A 22,577-nucleotide genomic window follows, 5' to 3' on the forward strand; every position below is an offset into this window, starting at 1 on the left:
CATCCCTTGGGACCTGGGACTGTGGCCCGTCTCACTGTCTCTCCTCCATGCCAGCACCCAGAGAGCCATCCCCTGCCAGGTGAATAGAGCTTCTGGTTTTTAAGATTCTTCCCTTCTGCATTCGCACATCCTCAAGTTCTCCTGTCCCACTAGCCCAGCCATCCTCACACACAGGCAGTATGACCTCCATCCCTGAGTTTGACCTTCCTACCTCCAGCTCTGCCCAGAGTTCACCCAGGCTTTGAATCATCCTACCTTCTTGGCTGCCTACTTCCTGAAACATGAAAAATCCTCCTTTGCCCTCTTTCTTTACAGGGGGAGCAGGGAGACGATGGGGACCCTGGCCCCATGGGCCCTGCTGGGAAGAGAGGAAATCCCGGTGTGGCTGGCTTGCCTGGAGCACAGGGGCCCCCAGGATTCAAGGTCGGAAACTTGTTAATCCCCCTGCCCACCCTCCACCCTTTCTGCCTTGATATTAACTATAATGATACTGACAGTAACGGTGACATAGGCACCCATGTCCCAGGGCCTGTGTAAAAATAGAATCCACTTTCTCAGAGGTCCCTCCCTAAGCTTAAACTTGACTTTAAAGGATCATTTATCCAGGGAGCTGTAATACTGCCCCCTACCAGGCCCTCCAGACTCAACCACTTGTTGAGTTGTCCATGGGTGCCCTCTTGTGGGCCTTTGTGGAACAATGAATGATGCTGGCTGCTGGGACCCTTCAAGGCATCTTCTTAAAAGCTTCCTTGAGCAGTGAGGGAGGCAGCCATGAGTTAGTCTGATCCCAAGACTAGACATTGAAGGGAAGATTGAGATAAATGAATCAGACATGATGCGCACCCTTTCTGAGCTTGAGGTTTATTTGGGGAGAGGTTGGAACCCTCCATGAAGACAGCAGACAGAGGGAGAAGTGGCCCTGGCCCAAGGAGGATTTGAATGAGGCCAAAGTGGAGGCGACATTCTAGGCAAGAGGAGCAGCGTGAGTGGAGGTGTAGAGGGTGATCTGCGTGGTCTGTTGGGAAGACTAATAAAGAGGAGAGGCATGTGGGAGAGTAGAGGGGAAGGGGGGCCTTGAGTGCCAGAGTAAGAGAAGAGATTTTGCTCTTAAGGAGGCTGAAGTCTGGAGCACCCCTCCCCCAACCCCAAGCATCCAGAGATGTCAACTACAGCGGAATCTATTCTGTCTCTCCAACGGCCCTCCCCATCTCCTAGGACCATTTCCTCCTTTGACTGGTCCTCTTGCTGTGTTTCTTTAAGGGTGAAAGTGGGTTACCTGGGCAGCTGGGTCCCCCTGGCAAGCGAGGAACAGAAGGAGGAACAGGCCTTCCCGGGAACCAGGGGGAGCCTGGATCCAAAGGCCAGCCGGTGAGTGAGCCCCAGGGAACACACATGTTCACACGCACATGCATACGCAATACTCACATTCCCACATGCACATACACAGACTCAAAGCCACCTCCATCTGTGACAAGGATGGAGCAATACCCTCTGTGGGCACCAGATACCAATTCTGCTCCCATGAGTAAGGGGTGGGGGAATGGAAGGAGGCTGAGAAATGAGATCCGAGTGGTCCCTTCAGAATGAGGAGAGGCAATCTCAACCAGAACTCTAAATAGCCTTAGCTTTGTATCTATTAGAGAAATTGCATCTATAGTTTGAAAAACTTGCCACAAAGGCTCAGATGACTTCACTAGTAAACTGTAGTAAATGTTTATGGAAGAAATAATACCAATTCTGCATAAACTCTTCCAGAAAATTGAAGAGGAAGGAATCGTTTCCAACACATTCTGTGTGGCTAGCATTACCCTGCTGTCAATGCCAGGCAAAGACATTACAAGAAAAGAAAACCACAGACCAACATACCTCATAAGTATAGATACAAAAATTCTCAATAAGGTTTTAGAAAAGTGAGTCTAATAACGTATTAAAAGGATATTACGTCAGGATCAAGTGACGTTTATCCCAGGAATGCAAGGATGGTATGACATTTGAATATAAATCAATATATTTCAGCATATTAACAAACTAAAAAAATCCAACCATCACATTAACAAACTAAAGAAGAAAATCCAATTAATCATGTCAGTCATTGCAGGAAAAGCAATTGATAGAATCCGACTCCATTTCTGATAAAAACTCTGAACAAACTTGGTATAGAAAAGAACTTCCTCAACTGGATAAACATCATACTTACTAGTGAAAGAGTGAATTCTTTCTCCCATGAGCAGAAACAAATCAAAGATACCTGTTCTCACCACTTCTATTCAGCATTGTATTCACAGTTCTAGCCAACACAATTAAGGTGAGAAACAGGAATAAAAGGTGTTCGCATCAAAAAGGAAGAGCCAAAACTTTTCATTTGTAGGTGAAATGATTGCATAGGTAGGAAATCCAGTAGAATCTACAGTAAACTATTAGAATAAGGGCGTTCTAGCAAAATGGTAGGACATTAGCTCAATATACTCAAATGAGTTGCATGCACTAACAATGAGCAGTCAGAATTTGAAATCTAAAAAGCAGTACTATTTACAATAGTATGAAAATATGAAATACTTAGAGATGCATATGACAATAGGTGTGTAAGACATGTACATTGGAAAACTATATAACATTGCTAAGATAAATTGGGGGAGACCTAAATAAATGGAGATATTTACTGTGTCCATCAGTCAAAAGACAATATTGTTAAGATGTCAACTTTCCTCAAGTCGATCTGTGGATTCAACACAATGTCAGACAGAATCCCATCAGAATTCTCTTGTAGAAAATAGCAAGCTGATTCTAAAATTCATTTGGAAATGCAAAAGACCTAGAATAATCAAAACAACTTGGAAAGAGAAAAGCAAAGTTGAAGGACTAACAGTAATTGATTTCAAGCCTTATGAAACTACAGTAATCAAGAAACTATGGTATTACCATAAATACACCAATAGATCAAAGGAACTGAAAAAAAGAGTCCAGGAATATATTCATTCAGATACAGACAACTGGTCTTCGACATAGATGCAAAAGCAATTCAGTGGATACAGAATAGTCTTTTCCAGCCATGGCTCCATGACAATTAGATGCCTCATATCATGTACAAACATTAACCCAGCATGGATCATACACCTACATGTAAAACCGAAAATGCTGAAACTTCTAAAAGAAAGCATAGAAGAAAATCTTTGAGACCTTGGGTTAAAAATAGATTTCTTCGATATGACACCAACAGCATGATCCATTAAAGAAAATGTGATAAATTGGACTTCATCAAAATTTAAAACTTTTACTTCTCAAAAGGACACTGTTAAGAGAATGAAAAGAAAAGCCACGTACTAGGAGAAAGCGCAATCGTGTATCTGGTAAAGGATTTATATCTAGAATATATAAAGAACTCTCAAAACTCAATAATAAGAAAGTAAGCAGCTCAATTTTTAAAAAAATAGGCAAAAGGTTTGAGTAGACACTTCAAAAAAGATATACAGATGGCAAATGAGCACATGAAAAAATCCGTATCATTAGTCTTTAGGCAAATGCTCATTAAAACCACAATGAGAAGCTACTGCACACCTACCGAATGGAGACTTTTAAAAGACTGACTGTACCGAGTGCTGGCAAAGATGTAGAGCGACTGGAGCGCTCATACTCTGCTAAGAGGAATGTATTTGGAAAACAGTTGAGCAGTTTCTTTAAAAGTTAAGCAACAACCTACCATATAACCCAGGCATCTGGAATCGTATGCCTCAATTGAATCTAGCACACTCCACGTCTGTGTTGAGCAGGCTCCTGCCCTCTGAGCCTTAGCTTTCCGGTCTGTGAACGGGGCATATTGTGTCTCCCCAGGCCGGTGTGGGAACTCACATGTGTGGTAGTGCATGCAAAGTGCCTGACATGTCGCTGGCCCTCAGCTTTTAGCGGTTACTTTGAGGGGCCCATTCCTTAATCCAGCCTCTGGGATGGGTTGGGAAGTCTGCAGGTCCTTTCATTCTCCTCCTTGAAGACCTGGGACAGGAGATCCTGAGTGTTCTAGAACATCCCTTGTGGAATGCCTGAGCTAGCCTTGGCTTTCTTAACTGACGGAGGGCACAGGCTCCTGCCGTCTTGGCTGATGTGTCATCACACTCATCTGATCGCCTCGAGGTGGAGTGGCTGATATCCTGGCGAGAAGGCAGGCCCAGGGGTCCTGCGTGACTGGCCAGACGCCCTTGTCCTGGCCCCACTCGCCCCATCTCCTCCTGTTCTCTCCACAGGGTGACTCTGGTGAGATGGGTTTCCCAGGAATGGCTGGCCTCTTCGGACCCAAGGTACAGATTGCCATTCCACACTCTTCCTCTTCAAGTCCCATCCATCTGCTTACTTGTTCATTTATTCATTTACTCATTCAACAAGCGTTTCCTGAGCACTTATAATGTGGGCTGGAACACAGCCAGAATCTAGCACGAGTGTCTTTTTCCCCCAGTGCTCATATTCTGGCAGACCTGGGTTCTAAGCCCAGCTCCACAATTTACCTACTCTGTGCCTTAAGCAAGTTACTTGATGTCTCCAAGCCTCAGTTTTCTCATCTATAAAATGGGCACAATAACAGTAAAGGGTTGTTACAATTAAGTAAGACCAGAAGCCTATACTATTTAGCACCAAGCCAGCACACTGGCACCTGCTTAATAATTGTGGACATTCATTATTCTGCCTGGAGCCTCTCAGGTAAGGCCTCTCTTAACAGGGAGGGCAAAGGTTGGCCAACCCCAGGGCAGGTGGAGCTGCTGCAGCCCTCACCCAGTGGCCACCCAGACGTAGCAGCCCTTCTGCTTCCCACAGGGACCCCCAGGAGACATCGGCTTCAAAGGCATCCAAGGCCCTCGGGGGCCTCCTGGCCTGATGGTGAGTGCTCTCCCTGTCTGTCCCAGCAGGGACAGTGTCCGAGGCCCCAGGCTGGCCAGCCATCAGCTGGGTGGACACTGCACCTCCTGCACCTTTAGTCTTGAGCCCCCTCTGCCCACCGGCTTCATTCCAGTTTCTGCATCTTTGCTTATGCCGTTCCCGCCAGCCAGGCTGCCATCCTTCCCCCGTCACCTGCTCCCCTTCCCAACTTGTAGCCCATCCCAAGGCATATAGGATGGGCTCAGGAGATGCACGGGCTGGCCCCTGGCTCCCTTCCATCCCCTGGGGGCACTCAAGCTGTCCTCTACCCTCTTGTCCCTGTAACTCTATTCCCCAGGCCATGGGACAAGAACACACAGCTTTTCTTTCCCCTTTAGGGAAAGGAAGGCATCATTGGGCCCCTAGGAATCCTGGGACCTTCAGGACACCAGGTATGTGTAGAGGGCTCGCCAGGAAGACCACTGAGACAAGACTGTCCCTGTGACCCAGGGCTGGTCTGAGCCTCAGTTTCCCCATCTGGGAAATTGAGCTTCCCTTCTGAGCCCTCTCTCACTGGGCCGTGGTTTATTGCAGGGTCCAAAGGGTGACAAAGGCAGCCGAGGGGACTTGGTGAGTGGATGGGCTAGGGGCGCAGTTATGGCAGGGGGTGGGTTGAGTTGGGGCAGGGGTGGGCACAACTCAGTCTGGTCCCCTAACTCTGTCCCCGCTTCTGTCCCCTCTAGGGATTGCAAGGTCCGAGGGTGAGTGGGCTGGGGTGTGAGGGCTGGGGGGACGGGGAGTGGGAGGGGCGGGCATGCTGGGTTCCCTTGCCCATGACCAGCGATGTCCTTGGGCACTTTTTCCCTCTGGTCCTCAGTCGGTACCCAGGGCACCATCGTGCCTGTATCTCAGGTCTGCTGGAGGAGGCCTGGGCTGGCTGGGGGGTAAGAGGCCTTTGACCAGGGCCTCACTGTTTTCTTCTTCCAGGGTCCTCCTGGTCCCAGAGGGCAGCCCGGCCCACCGGTAGGTAACTGTGTGCTCAGTGCCCCTTGAACTGCAGGGCAGGAGGTGGGGTTCCTTTGTATGAGACCCAAGGCTGTGCTGGCAGCCTTCACAAGACTGGCCCTGACTTCACGGGACAGGCGTGCAGGACAATGTGGAATAACCCTGGTGGGGCAAGGCAGAGACCAGTGTGGTGGGTTCTCTCATGCCCTGTAGCCCTTCCAGTCACCTGACAGCCCCCAGGACGGCAGCACCCAGTCTCCATTAGATACAGACCCAGCCTCTTCTTTTGCAGGGTCCTCCAGGGAGCCCTATCCACTTTGTAAGTTGGAGAACATTCTCTTTTGCCTACTTGGGGTAAGGCCTGGGGGGTGGCGGTGGGTAGGGGGTGGCAACTGACCACTCTCTGGCCATGGTGGGTCTAAACTGGACCCTGGGCTGCCCACGTCTTTTTGTCACTATATGATAGACCCGGGACCCTGAAGCAGTAGAAAGAGCCCTGGGCTGAGAAACTCAGGTTTTAGCCAGAGTGTTCCCCTGACTCTGAACCCAGGAGGACACTCCAACCGCTGGCTCAGAGTGTCAGTACACTCTGTACAGCTCAGCTGACAGCTGTTCAAGGTTCTGGTACCCATTCCAACCTGTGTGTATTGGGAAGGGGGTTCCCCACACCGACAAGCTATTCTTGGGACACCAGCTGACTGTCCTATGATTCAACTCAATCCTGGCCCTAGGAACTCGGAGTTAGCCTCAGGTTCTGCAGATGAAGGGCTCAGTCCTACAAGACTGCTGCTGGCTCGGTCCCTGGCCTGTCTGGAGGCAGAGCCCCTCCCAGGCCCTCTGACGAGTCCATCCCGATTTTACCACGGTGCTGGCTCCCTGTTAGGAGCAGCCCTGGCAGCGTCCAGGAAACGGCCAACAGGACGGACTGAATGGAGCAGGAGCCCTTGGGCCATGAGCCGCTCGCAATCTGCTTTTCTCACCTCTCTGCTTCTCACTGTCCGTCCCCCTGCCTCATCCACAAAAATGGAGTGACCGTCCTGGGCTCTCCTGCACCCTCTCTAGCCCTTCTTATCACCAAGGAAGCCAGCTAGGGGGAAGCGAAGAGATCCGGGAAAAACCTTTTCCCTCTAAAAAATGGAGAATGAGAAGATTTTGTGGTTTTTGAGTAATAACTAATATATTCAGTGCTTGTTATATGCCAGACATGATCAGAAGTGCTTTTCACATAATAACTCACTTATTCCTCTCAACAGTTCCGAGAGAGTTTTATTATCATGCCCATTATCAGGATGAGAGAACTGAGGCAAAGAGAGGTTAAGCAGCTTGCCCAGATTGTGTAGTTAGTAAGGAGCAAGGCGGGGATTTGAACTTGAGAGGTTCATCCTGAGTCCCGGCTCCTGACCCCGATGCTGGGCTCTGTTCACTATGAGAGTCTCCCTTTCACTGTTCCTGTGGTGAGACCATGGCTGTGCTTCTGGTAAGCCCCGCGCTGGGGTTGGAGGTACAAGGTGTATGTTAGACAATTACAGTGCAAGCCAAAGAAGACACAAGAGGACTGTGGGAATATAGAGAAAGTGGTCCACACCCAGCCTGAGGGCAGAAGCCTCAGGAAAGAGTTCCCATGGCAGCTGACATCTATAGGATGAGTGTAGGGCAAGGTTTCTCAACTGCAGCGCTTACTGACCTTTGGAACCAGATGATTCTTGTCTTGTGCATTGTAGGGTGTTCAGCAGCATCCTGGCCTCTACCCACTAGATGCCAGTAGCACCCCCTCCTCCACCCCTAATGTCTCCAGATATTGCCAGATGTACCCTAGGGGGCAGCATCACCCTTGGCTGAGAACCACTGGAATAGTAGCCAGATGGAGAGAATAGTGTCAGAGGCAATGGGAGCAACATATGCAAAGGCCCTGTGGCTAGAGAGAGCCTGGTACTTAGGAACTTAGAAGTACAGTATGTGTCTGGTTCACAGAGCACATGTGGGAAAGAGAAGAGAGGCAGGGCCAGAGACCACAGCACTCAGGCCAGGTCTTGTAACCATGTTAAGAAGTTTGGACTTAATCCTGAGGGCGATGGAGAGCTATGGAAGTGCCTAGAGGAAGGGAGTAGAAGTCAGCTCTGTTTGCAAAGAGAGGATGGACAGAGTTCCACAGAAGGCACGTGATTGGCCAGGATCCTGCTGGGGAAGATGGGGTGGAAGAACTCTTGCTCAGACCCTGGGGCTCCTGCTTGGTGGGTGAGGGGGCCAGGACACACACCCCATCTTCTCCCTGCACAGCAACAAGATGACCTTGGGGCAGCTTTCCAGACGTGGATGGACACTAGTGGAGCACTGAGAGCAGAGGTACTGCCAGGAGTCCTGACCGCATGGGGTCCCTTCCTGGTGGGGACAGAAATGACCCACGTGCAGGCCCTCCATGTGGCCTGCACCTAGTGATTCATGGCCCTTGGTGGCATCTCATAACCACGCCTGGGCGGGGGGCCATTTCTGAGGCTCAGAATGGACAGCGATAAGTCCCAGGTCGCGTGGCTGGTGCGAGCCAGAGCAGGGGCCAGAAACAAGCCCAGGGTCCTTTGCTTTTCTCCAGACCCATCTCCTCCTGAGGCAGGAAGAGATGTTCATCTTGCCTGAGAGCCCACAGCAGCTTCTATGGTTCAGTCCCACAATCTGCCAGGAGCAGGAAGCTCGGGGCCAGTCCACAGACTCTGCTAAGGCCCTGGCCAGCAGTTAACTTGACCCCGATACCAGGCTGAGAAGGGCCTCAGGCATCCTCTAGTCCAGCCCTGTCAGGTGTGCCCTTTGCTGCCTTGCCTCCTTCCCGTGATGGGGAACTCACTACCTCCCAGCTCGGACCTCCTTCAGACGTTTCCATTTGTCCCCTGAGCAGGACATGGGGAGAGTGAATGCTGAGGTAGCTCTCTCAGGGCTCACAATCCAGGGGGAAGGGCAGATGGAAAAGCTCGTTATCTTTCTATTCAGGATTGGGGGAGGTCAGTGGAAAGACCTCCACTGACCCCTTACCGAGGGATGTGGGACCACTCCCCAGCGTCCTGCACACCCTGACTCCCGCTGTCCTGCACCAGAAACCAGGCTGACCCTACACTCCCATCAAGCCTCTAGGCCCTCGTGGCAGAAACCCACCATGTCCCTGATCCCTCGTTTATTTGTTAAGTGGAGGGAGACCCAACCCCTCCCCCAACCATGCTCCCTGCTGGCAACTCATACCGCCCCAGCAGCAAGAACTTGGGGCGGTGGAGGCTCGGACCTCCAGCCGGGCCAGGACCTCAAGGGGCTGACGGGCACCCTCTCTCCTCACCACAGGGTTACAGCCATCCGGACCGGCTGGTGCTGGACCAGGGAGGGGAGATCTTTAAAACCTTACACTACCTCAGCAACCTCATCCAGAGCATTAAGACGCCCCTGGGCACCAAAGAGAACCCCGCCCGGGTCTGCCGGGACCTCATGGACTGTGAGCAGAAGATGGTGGATGGTACGAGGGCCCACAGGGTCTAAAGAGAGGGCTTCCTGCCCCAGGGTGTGGCTCCAGGAGGAGCCAGGGGAGATGGTGCTTTAGAGTCCTGGCTCAACTGGGCCATGCATGTTTCTGTCCTTGGAGAGGCAGTCATTTATTCACTCAACAAACAGTCGCACAGCCCCACAGTATGCCAGGCCTTGTGCTTCCTGAGGTGTGAGGATATAGTGGGAATCCCATGTGAGTAGTCCCATTCTTCCAGAGCCCACAGATCCGCAAGCTGGAGGCCATTTCAATTCAACGGGACAAGAGCTTTGCCAGAAATAGCCCCCAGGGCCAGGAGGGGACCCCATCATAGCTTCCCTGGAGGGCCAGGATTCCCCCCTTTCTGTCTGCACCTCATCCAACTCTCCTCTCTCTGCAAACTGATGTGGTCTCATGGAAGGACCACAGTTTTGGAGGCAGAAAGACCTGAGTTCAAATGTCAGCCCTGCCTCTGACAGCTCTGTGAGCTGGGCAAGCCACTCTTCCCTCCACTGCACAGGAAGGTGGATGAGGGGCTGGCTGCCCTACTCTGTCTGCTGTGGGGCCTCTGGCTCCCTTGGAAACCCAGTGGGGAACCCAGGTGCCAGAAGAGGTGCCTGGATGATGGGGTAGAAGCATGGTCTCCCACCAAGCTCAAGGAGGACCCCTAGCCTTGGCGGTGAAACCATTCAACTAAATGGTCCCGAAATCCATTTGGCAAGTGGCTCAGCCTCTTTCAACCTCAGTTTTCCGCTCTGTAAAATGGACCCTTCTCAACAGCGACACAGGCAAGGATTCTGCCATGTGGCCCTCCAGGGACTCTGCCAGCTGTGAGCTCTGCCCAGAGGGTTTCTTTCCAACCCCGAGGCACATGGAATCCCTTTTCTTCTCCCCCTTCCCAACTACATGTCCAAGTGGGACTCAGCCCGTCAGAGGATGCAGAACCAAGCCCTGGGCTCCTTCCCACATGCATACACCACCCCCATCCCGTGCTGCCTGCAGGTACCTACTGGGTGGATCCAAACCTTGGCTGCTCATCCGACACCATCGAAGTCTCCTGCAACTTCACACATGGTGGACAGACGTGTCTTAAGCCCATCACAGCCTCCAAGGTACTCATCTGCTCCCCAGCCCCTGCTGGCTGGCATTCTCTGTGCCCCTCTCCCCACCCTGGACCACAGCCCACCCAGGTGTAGGACTAAGCCTTGACTATCTTTCTGCTTGTCCTTGGGAAGAGAGTTATCTCCTCTCTCTGAACCCCAGTTTCCTCATTTGTACATTGGGGATGAATTGTCCTAAATCCATGGTTTCCAGACTTGAATTTCCAACCCTTTTGAGTTGTGTGATGCTAATGATTCTTCCTTCAAACAGAACTTTCTGCCTAATATCTAGAACAGTGTTGTTGGCCAAGCTGGCCTTGCTTGGAGAACCATGAACCATCAGCACAAAATAAGTCAGTTTGATGCTCACCTGGGACATGCTTTTGGGGTTGTGTGTGCAAATAAGTAACTCATGTTGAGTGCCTGCTTACCATATGCTGGTTTCTGGGCTGAGAATTTTAGGTGGTTCTGGGCAACTCAACAGCAAACCACAGCGTGCAGATGCAGTGGGACATAATACTCCCCTGCCTAAGGGATAACCATACCCCCCACCCAAGAAACCCCTCACTGGATTGTGGGTCTACAGTTACAGTAAGTCCTCCAAAATGTATGGTTCATGCTTCAGTGAAAAGAGCTTCTTTGGCTGCAGGAGAGGCAGGAACTCAGAGCCCCCTTGCATCCCATCCTGTCGGCCCCCAGGGGAAGCTCCAGGAGGTACCTTGTGCTGACTGTGGCATACCCAGAGTTTGAGCATCCTTAGGTGAGCCAGCTGGTCAGCAAGTCTTTTTTGGTTCCCCACCATGTGCCGGCCACTGAGCCAGGTGCTAGGTTCAACAGGAAACGTCAACCTCACCACTGCCCCCACAGCCAGAGCTCACTGGCTCAGAGCCAGTCCAGCAGGCCCTTTTCCCTCTGACTCTCAGGTTCAGGGGCTGTATGGCAAACCTGCCTGGCAGAGGGGTGAGGCCAGAGTTGGCACCTGGGTTGGCAGCATGACTGACCATTCAGTTGCTGTCAGGAACAATCAACCACTGTTATGTGCTGGTCTCAGCCTATCAATGACCAATGTTGTGGTTGGACTAGCCCTTGTGGTTCTTATTATGATTGCAAGATGCCCTCCAGCACTAACCATCAGGAAACTTAGAAAAAAATGTAGATGTATTACTTACAGGACCCGGAAATTACACAGCACATCTGGGGCCGCACAGTGAGTTCTTGGGTAGACAGAGAGAGAGACAGTTCGGGGGCCTGGGGTTCTGCTTTTATGGAGGGGAGGGGCAGTGCTGAGGATTTCACAGGCTGACTCTTTATTGGTGAATTTAAAACATAAGGGTGGGAATTTAAAGCACAGGGAAGAGAGAAGGGTGGGTAATAGTTCCTTGTAGAATGTGTGCTTAACATGCATGAGGTCCTGGGTTTAATCTCCAGTGCCACCATTAAAAAAAAAAAATGGGAAGAGAAAAAAAGCAACTGATTAAAATGGTCAGTTATTGAAATCAGCCAGAGCTCAGAAACAAAGGAGCTCAGCGTTGGGAGGTGGCCTGGCTCTTCCAGGTCTAGTCACGGAGCTGGCAAGGTGCTTATTGGAGACAGCCCACTTTGAAGTGGATGCCTCAGCGGTGAAAGCTTAAGTGGGGCACTCGCATCACAAAGCAGAGGAACCTCAACTTCCAGGGACTGCACTGCAGTCCAGCCTGGGATGCTTTGTGATGGGAGCTTCATAGTCAGTGGTGAGGACATTAACCACCTGGACAGCTGATATGCTAAAAGGCAGGGGTGGGGCCCCCTTGTAACCCAGAAAGAATACATCTAAAGAGGATTCTAGTAGGAAATTCTATAATAATTATAGAGGCAACAGTCTGAAATTCATTCTGTAGCCATTGTCTCAAACTTGAAGGGTCCCACAATGAAACTAAGTCAATGATCTCAGGTGTCCTAGGAATTTGTTCAGAGATATGAGTAATACTGTGAACTATTTTAACTTCTTGGGCATCTTGTGTAAGTGGGTAAATTTGAACCTGTCCTGAGTTGGTAGATTGTTCCACGTCTCATCGAACCAGTATCTTAGTCCTGAGAATAGGTCAATTCAGCTAAAGGGTCATGACTTATTACAGGAGACAGTGATGCAGAACAATTCCCCAAGTTAGACCTTTATGGTGCAAGTAATCAGGTATTTAATAATAGACATTTCTATGGAAACGAAAGGAAAAAAAAGGGTTAATGATTGGAGCAGATTATAACCCCAGATTCTGAATTCTGAAGGCAGCCAGTTGAGAAGATTTCTAGATGTCGGGCTCAAATCATTTTCAGATGGAATGAGGGCAGACAGTGGCTATATGATCGGTTTCCTGGGTTGCAGTTTGAATGTCTCGGTGATCTTTCTGAGTAGCCCACGTGGCAACAGGCACAAAGATTGTCCATACGTGAGCTGTTACGATGATTTCTCCGAAGTTCATTATCAAGCTGTCCCACTTTAGCTTGCGTGGCTTTGGGAAAAGGGCAGTTTTAATTCTGATTCCAAGTCAGAATGATTCCAAGTCAGAAAGATGGGAGAAAAACTGAGAACATTCGTTTAGAGAGTTGTAGTCAAGACATTGGTGAAACCAAGAAAATTCAGCATCCAGTTCAGTTTTGCAGAAACTGAAACATTACAGGCAGAAAACAAAACCACAGACAATTAACAGAACTAGAATCTAATATCCATGACTGTGTGTTATAGTTTCCACTGAAACATAATTTTTTTCTCTGGACAGTCACCCTCATTTGTATTAAAGATACTAAGACTAATTTATTTGCAAATTAAGTCTAGTTTCAATAAATTTGATTATTTACATAAGTGCAGAAAGACTAGTAATTGACCACAAAGGCCCTTTTAAGTCAGCTTTGCTGGAACCTTTCGTAAAGAGCCTCAGATTGAACTTTTAAAAGACTCTCCAGGCTAAGAAGCCAAGCCAAGAACTCACCATCAGACTTTGCCTGCAATACTTATAGATTTGGGTGAATTTCCCTCTTCTCAAAGTCCCCCAGATATCCTGAGATCCTTGTATCTACCGGTAAGTGACCTTCCTTACTCATCTGGTAAGGCTGCTGGTACCAGGCCAATTTTTCCAAGGGTCTTTATTGGCTCCATAAAGTCAGCCTTAGTTCCTTAAGTGGTCTGGTCATATCTGAATCTATTTATGTCTCTCTCAAATATAACATTCCAGTCAAAGCCTGGGTGATAACCAATATTTCTAATTCCGTCCTGTTACAAGGAGAACAAATTCTTATTGAACTTATGCAAATAATTATACTGCCATAAGAATAAGAATACTCACTGAGAGCTTCCAAATTCTAGAAGGATCAGGTAGGGAGAAACAGCAATTGTGTCATCTTTGTTCACAAAGATGTACTTTACCAAATTGCTGTAAGTCATTGCCAGCTTAAGAGAAAAAGTTTCCTTAAATGTGAAAACAAAAGATTTTTGTTTTGAAAACAAAACAAGAGAACCAGCAACGTTTCAAACAAAAGTCAAAAAATTATAAACAGTCTCCTCAATTCATTCAGTCCTATGTGATTAATCCTTGGTGTTGGCCTTTTGTTAGCAGTTTCCTGAGTCTAGTTTTTCCTAGAGTTCTATAAATCCTTACCCATTAAGTGGTATGATTTAACCTGTACTTGCCAGAGTCCTTTCTACAAATCTCCCTGAAGATGAAGCACTTTTGCAAAAACATCAGAGTAAAACAATATAAATGACAAAAGACTTTAAAATGCCCAAGGTTAAAAATCTGTTGGAAGTTCATTATAATGCAGTTGACAGGAACTGATTATTTCTGTGACACACACCATTTTAAGATGATAACTGGAATTTTGACTGATAACATTACGTATCAGACTTGTAGGCATTTTATATAATTTCTAGAAGACTCTATTAATAACATATGTTCATTCAAAGATACTCATAAGGAAAGTGTAACCTTATTTCTTATTTGACAATGTTTCCCATGTGATTTAACATATCAAATAAGCCTAATTACTTTAAAGTCTCTTTTTTTATAAGGAAAGAGAACAGATTTTTTGAGATGTTCCAAGGACCCTCTGGAAAACCCCAAAGTTACATCCAGGTTAAAAAGCCTTCATTTAGAACTTGATTTTGGGACATCTATCAAAAATATCAAATGTTTTTGACACTTGACTAAATGGAATCACAGATCATTATGAAAAAATGCTTAATTACCTACTTAACCAAAGTGGCAAAAGATTTTAAAAGCAAATACACAAGGTTACATAACTGTGAGCAAATTTTAGCTCTTTTGATTTTTTTCATATTTTTGATATTGAGAAGATGCAATTTTCTAAGTAAAGACCTGACTAAGACAATGAAGCACAGGCGATTATTTTGATAAGACACAAAATCTTTGCTTTCTAGCCAGATTACTTAAAAGGTAAAAAAAAAAAAAAAACCTTTCATAATCTCCTTTCATAATTGGAGCAGACCACTACTCCAAGAAACCTTTGTCCTTTTGGCAGATGAAAGAAAATTACGTAAGTACATTATTGATATTAAAGCTTATTTTTAGAAAACTCTTATAATGGCAATCCAATTTTAGCCAAATTCTTTCTCTCTCTTGACACTGTGCTTAGACTACCCACAAAATCTGCATTAGACAGTAAACAAAAATCAGTCACCATCTCAAGCTAATTTTCTTGCCGACCAATTTTGTAATAAACATGAATTCATTTGACAAAACAGTTGTTTATCTGCAGTGTATTTAATGCTGGTGACCATGAAGACATACCTATTTTAATTAAAACAAACTTAGACTAGCTTTTATTTACCAAAGATTATCCCAGATCATGTGAACTTAAAAAACATTTGGTACACCAGAAATTGACACATTGTAACTGACTATATACTTCAATAAAAAAAAAAATGAAGATCTGAAAAAAAATTAAAATAAAAATTTCACAAGAAAAAAATAAATTAAATACCAACTTCATTAAAAAAATTTGGATTAGTTTCTGTATTTTCAAGCTTTAGGAATACTTAATTCATAAGTGCGTATTTTTAAGCCAATTAAAGAGAGCTCTTTTACAAATTAATTTTGGCAATAATAGAGATGGAGAGAAAGAAAAGAAATCATATATACATCCATAGATATACATAAACACTGAGACACAGAGACTCTGTAGCTTCCATTCCAGAATTTTAGCCGTGAATCAGGTACAACACTATAAAATTCACTAGTGTATAAATAACATTTGACTCCAAATTGTGTCTGACAGGCAGAACAAGTTAAAGTTGCCTGCTTCAGTTGCTAACGCTTTTCCCTAATATTTGTGGAGATGACTTGTCAGATTTGTATTTGTATTTGTCCTTGACAAGTAAATCTTAAGAAGGCTGTGGACTAGATTTTGAGCAAGAGAGCTTTTGTAGCAGTTTGTATTTTTAAAAGTCTTCTTTCTCACCTTTTTTTTTTTTTTCCCTTCAGCCTCAGGCAATTGTGGGCAGAGTTTTAGTTACCTCCTGGGGTGTTTCCTTTTCAAAGATTTAATCTTCAAGGGCCCGAGAAAGAATGTAAATTTTCTTCCCGGGGTTTCAGTGCCTTTTGTATGGTTTTGGCAGTTCCAATAACATATTGTAGCACCACCCTGTAACGAGGGGAGTGTGTGGTAAAAATAATTCTCCGGGTCAAATGGGGCCTCTTCAGAGTTGAAAATGAAGAGAGGGTCATCTGGATCACCGTGGCCATGGAAATGGTAAACCCATTGGACCGGGCCAATTTTGCACAGCAGGAGATGGGCCTCAGCTTACTGTTTTCCATTCACTGTGAGCCTCCACAGTGATCTGTGTGATGGAGGGATGCAGCCACGCCAGGAGCAAACATCCAAGTTGAGGGGGAGGCTGGCCAAATACTGATGTTTCGAGGGGCCTTTGCCTTCCCTTCTCCCTCTTCTTCATTCTAGAGGACGACCTGTCAGCTTTTCCCTTGGCGACAGGGATGCCTTATGAGATGTGTTCAGGGGAAAGCCAAGGGGGCTGAGGCTCTTGGAGGAAGTGAGCAGATAGCCTGGACGGATCTTTAAGAAAATGATGGATTTTAGGGTTTTTAGAGATATCGGCCAGTTGATGCATTTTTGAGCACCTGTAACAAACAAACAAGCCCCACCCCGCCCGCCGAAGTAGCCAATTAGCTCCCCTCTCTCCTTCCTGCTGTGTAAAATCTTTAAGAGAGATTTGAATTTCAGTTAAGGTGTAGTTTTTGTTTTGTTTTGTTTTGTTTGTTTTTTTAAATCTCAGTGTCTACTTCCCGATTTTCTCCCATTACCTTAATCTTCTGTGTTGTTATGGGAAATTTTTGGATGACATCACTGTGAAGCTTCTTCATAGCTGGCCATTTTCCTCCCCAGGGTTTCCCAGGAGACCTGTCTGGGATTGAGGTCTGCTTCCACTAGTGTGGTATGCACAGGGTCTCTGGGAAAAAAGCCCCCAGGCATGTAGAGCCTTGGCATGTTGGTATGCTGGCACTGAGCAACGCCCAGGCTGCGTCCATGGGGTTTTGCATTTACCAAGGAGCTGGTGCACCTCCTCAGGGTTCTTAGGAGGTGCCGGCGCCAGATGTTTAGGACATTTGTATCTGTCCGTTCATTTTTTTAGTAACATCACACCAGGAATGGGACCCATCACGTCCCATCAGGTCAGGAGATGAAGAGCAACAGTAATGAGTGGAGTTTTGACACAGGGACCATAGATTTCTGTCGTATTTTCCTTCTGGCAGCCCATTGGTTTCCAGCTGTCCAGTTGCAAGGTTATTTTGATACAGGAAAATTGAGGAGCAAGAGGACAACCATGTCCCAGGTCCTAGGCAAGTCCCTGGGACACGCCCCATCAAGTAAAGGTCCTTGGCTTCACACAGGAAAGAATGCAAAAGTGAGCCAAGGGGGCGGTGTAGCTCAAATGGTAGCACACGTGCTCAGCATGCATGTGGTCTTGGGTTCAAGCCCTGGTACTTCCATTACAAATAAATAAACCTAATTACCTTCCCCCAACCCCTCCCAAAATACAATAATCAATGAAAATAAATAAATAAAATGTTTTTTAAAAAAGAGTGAGCCACAGTGGAGTGAAGGTAGATTTATTCAGAAAGATACATATTCCATAGACAGTGCAGGCTATGTCAGAGGCCAGAGAGTCCACCAGGTGCGGGGGTGGTTAAAGCAAAGGAAGATTTGCACACTCCATAGGTGGAGTGCAGACCTTCTCAAAAGGCAAGGAAAAAGGACATGAGATGCAGGGTTAGTTTTTATGGGCTCGGTAATCTCATGTGCTAACAAGTGGGAGGATCATTCCAACTACTTAGGGGGAGGGGCTGGGATTCCCAGGCACTGGGCCGTCACCCACCCTTTGACCTTTTATGGTCAGCCTTGAAACCGGCCTGGCACCTGTGGGAGGCCCTTTTAGCAGCTGTTGTACTTCAGTGAGCGTGTGTTGGAGCTCAGAGTCTACTGGGAGTTGCATCTTCCTCTATCTTGGTGCTAATTGCTGTGTCGTTCTTTTAATGGCTGTGCCCTGCCCCCTTCCTTCCTGTCTCATTTTCACTCTTCTGGGTTAGGACATGTAGTCCAGGCACAGCCACCAACTCAGTGGTGGCAGGCGGACTCCTCACCTACAGGAGTCTTTTCTGCCTGCCTTTAGTCCAGAGCCTTTCCTTGGGCAGTGACAGAGCCTTGTGATTCAGTTCACCTCCCTTAGCTCTGCCCTTGCGGCATAGAGGACCCTTACACACATTAATCATCGATTAAGTCCTCTATAATTAGTGGTCTGATTGGCTGGTTAGACCCTATGGCCTTGATCACACTGCTCTGGGAAGACGGTTGGATTATTATGGCAGCCATGACCTTTTGGGTCGGATACCACAGGCACACAGAACAGGGGCAATATGCAAAAGCACACGGCAGTGAGACGCACCCCCAGCAAGCGTGCCCCTGCCCCAGATGGTGCTACCCACCTGAGCCAGGCGTTAGTAAGCAAGTTGTAAGCATTGCCTAGATTGACTGCAAGGGCAACTGTGCAGTCCTGCCAGCTACACCAATTGGTGTGTGCTGGTCTCAGCCTATCAGTAACCAGTGTTACGGTTGGACCAGCCAGTGTGGTTCTTACTATGACTGTAAGATGCCCTCTGGCAATAACCATCAGGAAACTTCGAAAAAATAAGGATTTATTATTTATGGGACCTGGAAATTATACAGCATACCTGGGGCCACACAGCAAGGTCATGGGGAGAGAGAGGTCACGGGCCTAAGGTTTTGCTTTTACGAGCAGGGTGGGGGTGGCCTAGGATTTCTCAAGCTCACTCTTTGTTGGTGAATTTAAAATATAAGGGTCAGAATTTAAAGCATGGGAAGAGAGAAGACAAGTAGCCCAGAAGGTCAGTTATTGAAATCAATCCAGATCTCGAAAACAAAGGCGCCTCAGTGCATGGAGGTGGCTTGGCTCTTTATCTAGTCCTGTGGCTGGCAGTGTGTTTATTTGAGATAGTCTGTCTTTGAAGTGGATGCCTCTTTGAAGTGGATTCTTCAGCAATCAAAGCTTAAGTCGGACATGTGCATTCCAAAAAAAGACAACCCCCAACTGTCAGGACTTACCCTGCAACCACTCAAGCCCCAAATCCCGTCCTACGGCTTGCTGTCAGGTCTGCCTTTTCCAGCAGCACCCACCCCACCCCAGGATCTTGAGACTTAGAAACATGGGGGAGGCACTTACTGCCTCTGCCCTCCCAGAGCCTCTCAATCTTGGGCAAGATCCTCTTCCTCTCTGGGCCTCTGAATCCCAGCTCAGCTCCAAAGACCCCGCCCGATGCAGTGCATTAGGACCCTTGCAGCTCTGGCTGGAGTCAGGCAGACCTTGGTTCTTTCCCTTATTTGTTACTCCTTGGCCGTGGGACTGTCTTGCACAGACCTCAGTTTTCCTGTCTTCTGAGTGAGCCCACCTCTGGGAGCATGGCTGGGAATTGCTGACCAGGAAAGGGCTTATCCCTGGGCCTTCCAGAGAAAGGTGAGGAATTCTGAGAGCTGTGGGCAGCCAAGCCCGACCCTGCCTCACTGCTGTGTCTCCTCCGCAGGTGGAATTTGCCATCAGCCGGGTCCAGATGAATTTTCTGCACCTGCTAAGCTCTGAGGTGACACAGCAGATCACCATCCACTGCCTTAACATGACCGTGTGGCAGGAGGGCACCAGGCAGACCCCAGCCAAACAGGCTGTGCGCTTCCGGGCCTGGAACGGGCAGATCTTTGAAGCCGGGGGTCAGTTCAGGCCAGAAGTGTCAATGGATGGCTGCAAGGTAACTCTCGGGGCCCCTTACTGGCCCCTCATGCACAGACAAGTGGAAAAATGTGTTCTTATATAATAACAATTTTATACTACAATATACCAGTATGATATAGATATATAATTTTTATCTTTGTGTAATAATTTTATTATAGCAGTTTTATAAAACTGCTTTTATTCACTTCCTCTCTGGGAAACTTCTGAGGGAAGATCTGGGCTGGTAAAAATTCTACCAGCTGGTCAACGCCATGTTCATTTGCAAGGCTGCTTGTGGAAGGACATGGGTCTCCTCTTCTCTCTGCCCCTACCCTGCCAGGCTGATTTCGCCTCTTAACCTTCTGGTTATTTTCAGAGGCCTGAAATAGGGTAGACTGTAGGGGAATAGGGAGACAAGAAGGTGTCTCAAATACCTGTTACACAAGATTAAACAAAACTGGTAATACACAGTGTCACTGAGGATGTGGGGAAACCAACACTCTCACACAAAGCTATTTGGAAAACGTAAAAATAAATTGGTAGAGGTTTTCAGGACAACAGCTGCACATATATCTCCAGTGTATATCCAAAGCCTTAAAATTGAACCTATCCTTTGACCCAGCAAATCTACTTCTAGAATTTGTTCTGGGGAAATAATTAAGGATGTGCACAAAAATTTAGCTATGACGATTGTCATGACAGCTTTACTTATAAGAATCAAACTAGTAGAAGCCATCTAAGTGGAGAAGCACAGGTCTTTGCAACAGTAAAGTGCCATGTGGACATTAAAAGTTGTGACATAAAATAATGGGGAAGTGCATGTGATATACAATGAGGACCATGATGGGTATGTGTGTACCCCTTTCCTTCTACCTTCAGGTCCAGGATGGCCGCTGGCATCAGACGCTTTTCACCTTCCGGACCCAGGACCCCCAGCAGCTGCCCATTGTCAGCGTGGACAACCTCCCTCCTGCCTCATCAGGGAAGCAGTACCGCCTCGAAGTTGGACCTGCGTGCTTCCTCTGACCTCTGACCTCCTGGCTCCTCTAGGCCTCGAGGGGGAGGGAAGAGGAGGAGGAGGCAACCGGAGGGTACCTAGGCGCAGGGGGGCCTAGGAGAGGCAGCTCATCTGCCCAAGGATCCTTGAGTGGGCCCTGGCTGTTGTCTGCCCAGTAGAAGAGGCTGAAGGGTAGCAGGGCACGCAGTGTCCTCGGGAACAACTGATCCCAGCTCAGCCTCAAAGACCAACCAAAGAGCCAGCCAGAGCAAGCTGGGCCTGCAACCCGCCTGAGCCCCGCAGCCCATCTCCCAGCTCTGCGGCCACCCCCTCCCTCCCCAGCTTCCTGCCCAAAGAGCCCCACGTTCCAGCCAGCTTGAGGGAAGGGGGCATCGCGTCAGCTGGTCCCTGCCAGGGAGCTTTGATGTGCAATATTAGAGAGGAGACATGAAAAAAGGAGAAAAGGAAAGAAAGAAGTATATATATTTTATTTAAACAAACACGAAGAAGGTGCGTTACTATTTTTTTTTTCACCTGGGAAAGAGGTGAGAAGGTGAGAGAGAGCAGCCGGGGGTGGGAAGCAATGGATGCTGAGGGAGAGGTGAGGTCCTCGGGGCTGGGGGTGCCCACGTCCGCTACCTCCCACTGTGAAATCGCTGGTGCTCACAATTGTCTTGTAGTGTATGTGATTTTTTTTTAAGGAAAAAAAAAACAACCCTATTTAAGATTCTGAAGGTGCTACCATTTTTGCCACAGACTTTGAAGAAACATTGGGATGTGGGGTATCATCCACGTTTTTCTCTCTCCTCCAAATGACAAAGTTTGGGGAATTTTAGTAATTTTCCTAGCATCACCCTTGTGCTCATCAGGTAATCTGCTAAGGAGAGGGGAGGAAATGTAGAAGGGAAAAAAAAAAAAAAAGCAAAGCAAAAAAAAAAACAAAAAACAAACAAAAACAAAAAAGAACCAGAAACAGAAGTAGAAAGATTTACTTTTTAACTTATGAACTTTAAGATCTTAAGCCAGGGGGAGGCCTAAGCATGAAGGATTTTAACTTGACCTTTCATGGTCCTGGAGGAAAGTTAGGCTAGTCTTGGAGGGTGTGATCTAGGCTGGACAGGCCTACCTTGCAGCTTTGACCTTGAAGAAACCAGTTAGGGGAAGGGCACTGGGTCAGGGCTGGCCTTGGAGGTGGAACGTAAATATGGAACCATCTCAAGAAGCCACAGACCATCCCCTAATGTCCTCCCTTCCTGGAGCTTGTCTCTTGCTTTTCATTGTCATTCAATTCTGTAAAAACCCAGCAGTCATTAGCTCCAAGTGTAAATGTGAGCTGAGGAGAAAGACTCCTTATGGGAATCTTGGAATTCAGCATGGTAGGGCTGTTCAGGGTAATCTGAATTGTCCTGTATCTGCAAACCAGTCAGCACCCAGGTTGGATTTTGAGGTCTTTTTAACTATGGAATTATTTTTATAGAAGGGGGAATTTTATGTGAAAGTCTATTTGTGTCTTTTTTTTTTTCCTAAAGTTGTGTCTCTTTGGGAATTGGATTTGATTTTCATTATTTAATACCTCACTCTGGCCCCCACAACTTCTTATCTCCATCCGCCCCCCCGCCCCCCGCCTGCCCGGATGCTCCCCGGAAGTGCATTTTCGTAGCAGCTCGGGTCTCATCTCAGCGCTCCGTCTCCCCAGCCGCCAGTCTCCACCTGGCCTCTGTCTTGTTCTGGGGTTTCTCTGCTGTCCTCATTTATGTCTCTGTCCACATGTCAATGTGTTAAAACCCCAGTGGGTTCCGTTTCTCCTTTTCCCTTCTGGATTTTAAATAAATATTTAAAACTGAGGCAATGGAA

The 22,577-nt window shown here is 47.5% G+C and overlaps 1 protein-coding gene across 5 annotated transcripts in view; it reads left to right on the forward strand.

Annotated features, from left to right (window-relative positions):
• COL27A1 (collagen type XXVII alpha 1 chain) overlaps nucleotides 1-22,577 on the forward strand; it is a 143,763-nt gene extending 121,186 nt beyond the window's left edge. For 4 of the 5 annotated variants that reach the window (XM_074362071.1, XM_074362070.1, XM_074362073.1 and 1 more), the window contains 14 exons: nucleotides 316-423; nucleotides 1,261-1,368; nucleotides 4,236-4,289; nucleotides 4,801-4,863; nucleotides 5,241-5,294; nucleotides 5,437-5,472; nucleotides 5,586-5,603; nucleotides 5,830-5,865; nucleotides 6,140-6,166; nucleotides 8,125-8,190; nucleotides 9,169-9,337; nucleotides 10,346-10,455; nucleotides 19,545-19,763; nucleotides 20,606-22,577. In XM_074362071.1, coding sequence (XP_074218172.1) covers nucleotides 316-423; nucleotides 1,261-1,368; nucleotides 4,236-4,289; nucleotides 4,801-4,863; nucleotides 5,241-5,294; nucleotides 5,437-5,472; nucleotides 5,586-5,603; nucleotides 5,830-5,865; nucleotides 6,140-6,166; nucleotides 8,125-8,190; nucleotides 9,169-9,337; nucleotides 10,346-10,455; nucleotides 19,545-19,763; nucleotides 20,606-20,752 — 1,215 coding nt within the window. In that variant the 3' untranslated portion in view covers nucleotides 20,753-22,577. Of the gene's footprint in view, nucleotides 1-315; nucleotides 424-1,260; nucleotides 1,369-4,235; nucleotides 4,290-4,800; nucleotides 4,864-5,240; nucleotides 5,295-5,436; nucleotides 5,473-5,585; nucleotides 5,604-5,829; nucleotides 5,866-6,139; nucleotides 6,167-8,124; nucleotides 8,191-9,168; nucleotides 9,338-10,345; nucleotides 10,456-19,544; nucleotides 19,764-20,605 lie in introns of those variants that run through there. The other variant, XR_012506525.1, reaches the window with a different exon arrangement.

The sequence above is a fragment of the Camelus bactrianus genome, chromosome 4 (assembly GCF_048773025.1).
Source record: "Camelus bactrianus isolate YW-2024 breed Bactrian camel chromosome 4, ASM4877302v1, whole genome shotgun sequence".
NCBI classification, from domain to species: Eukaryota; Metazoa; Chordata; class Mammalia; order Artiodactyla; family Camelidae; genus Camelus; species Camelus bactrianus.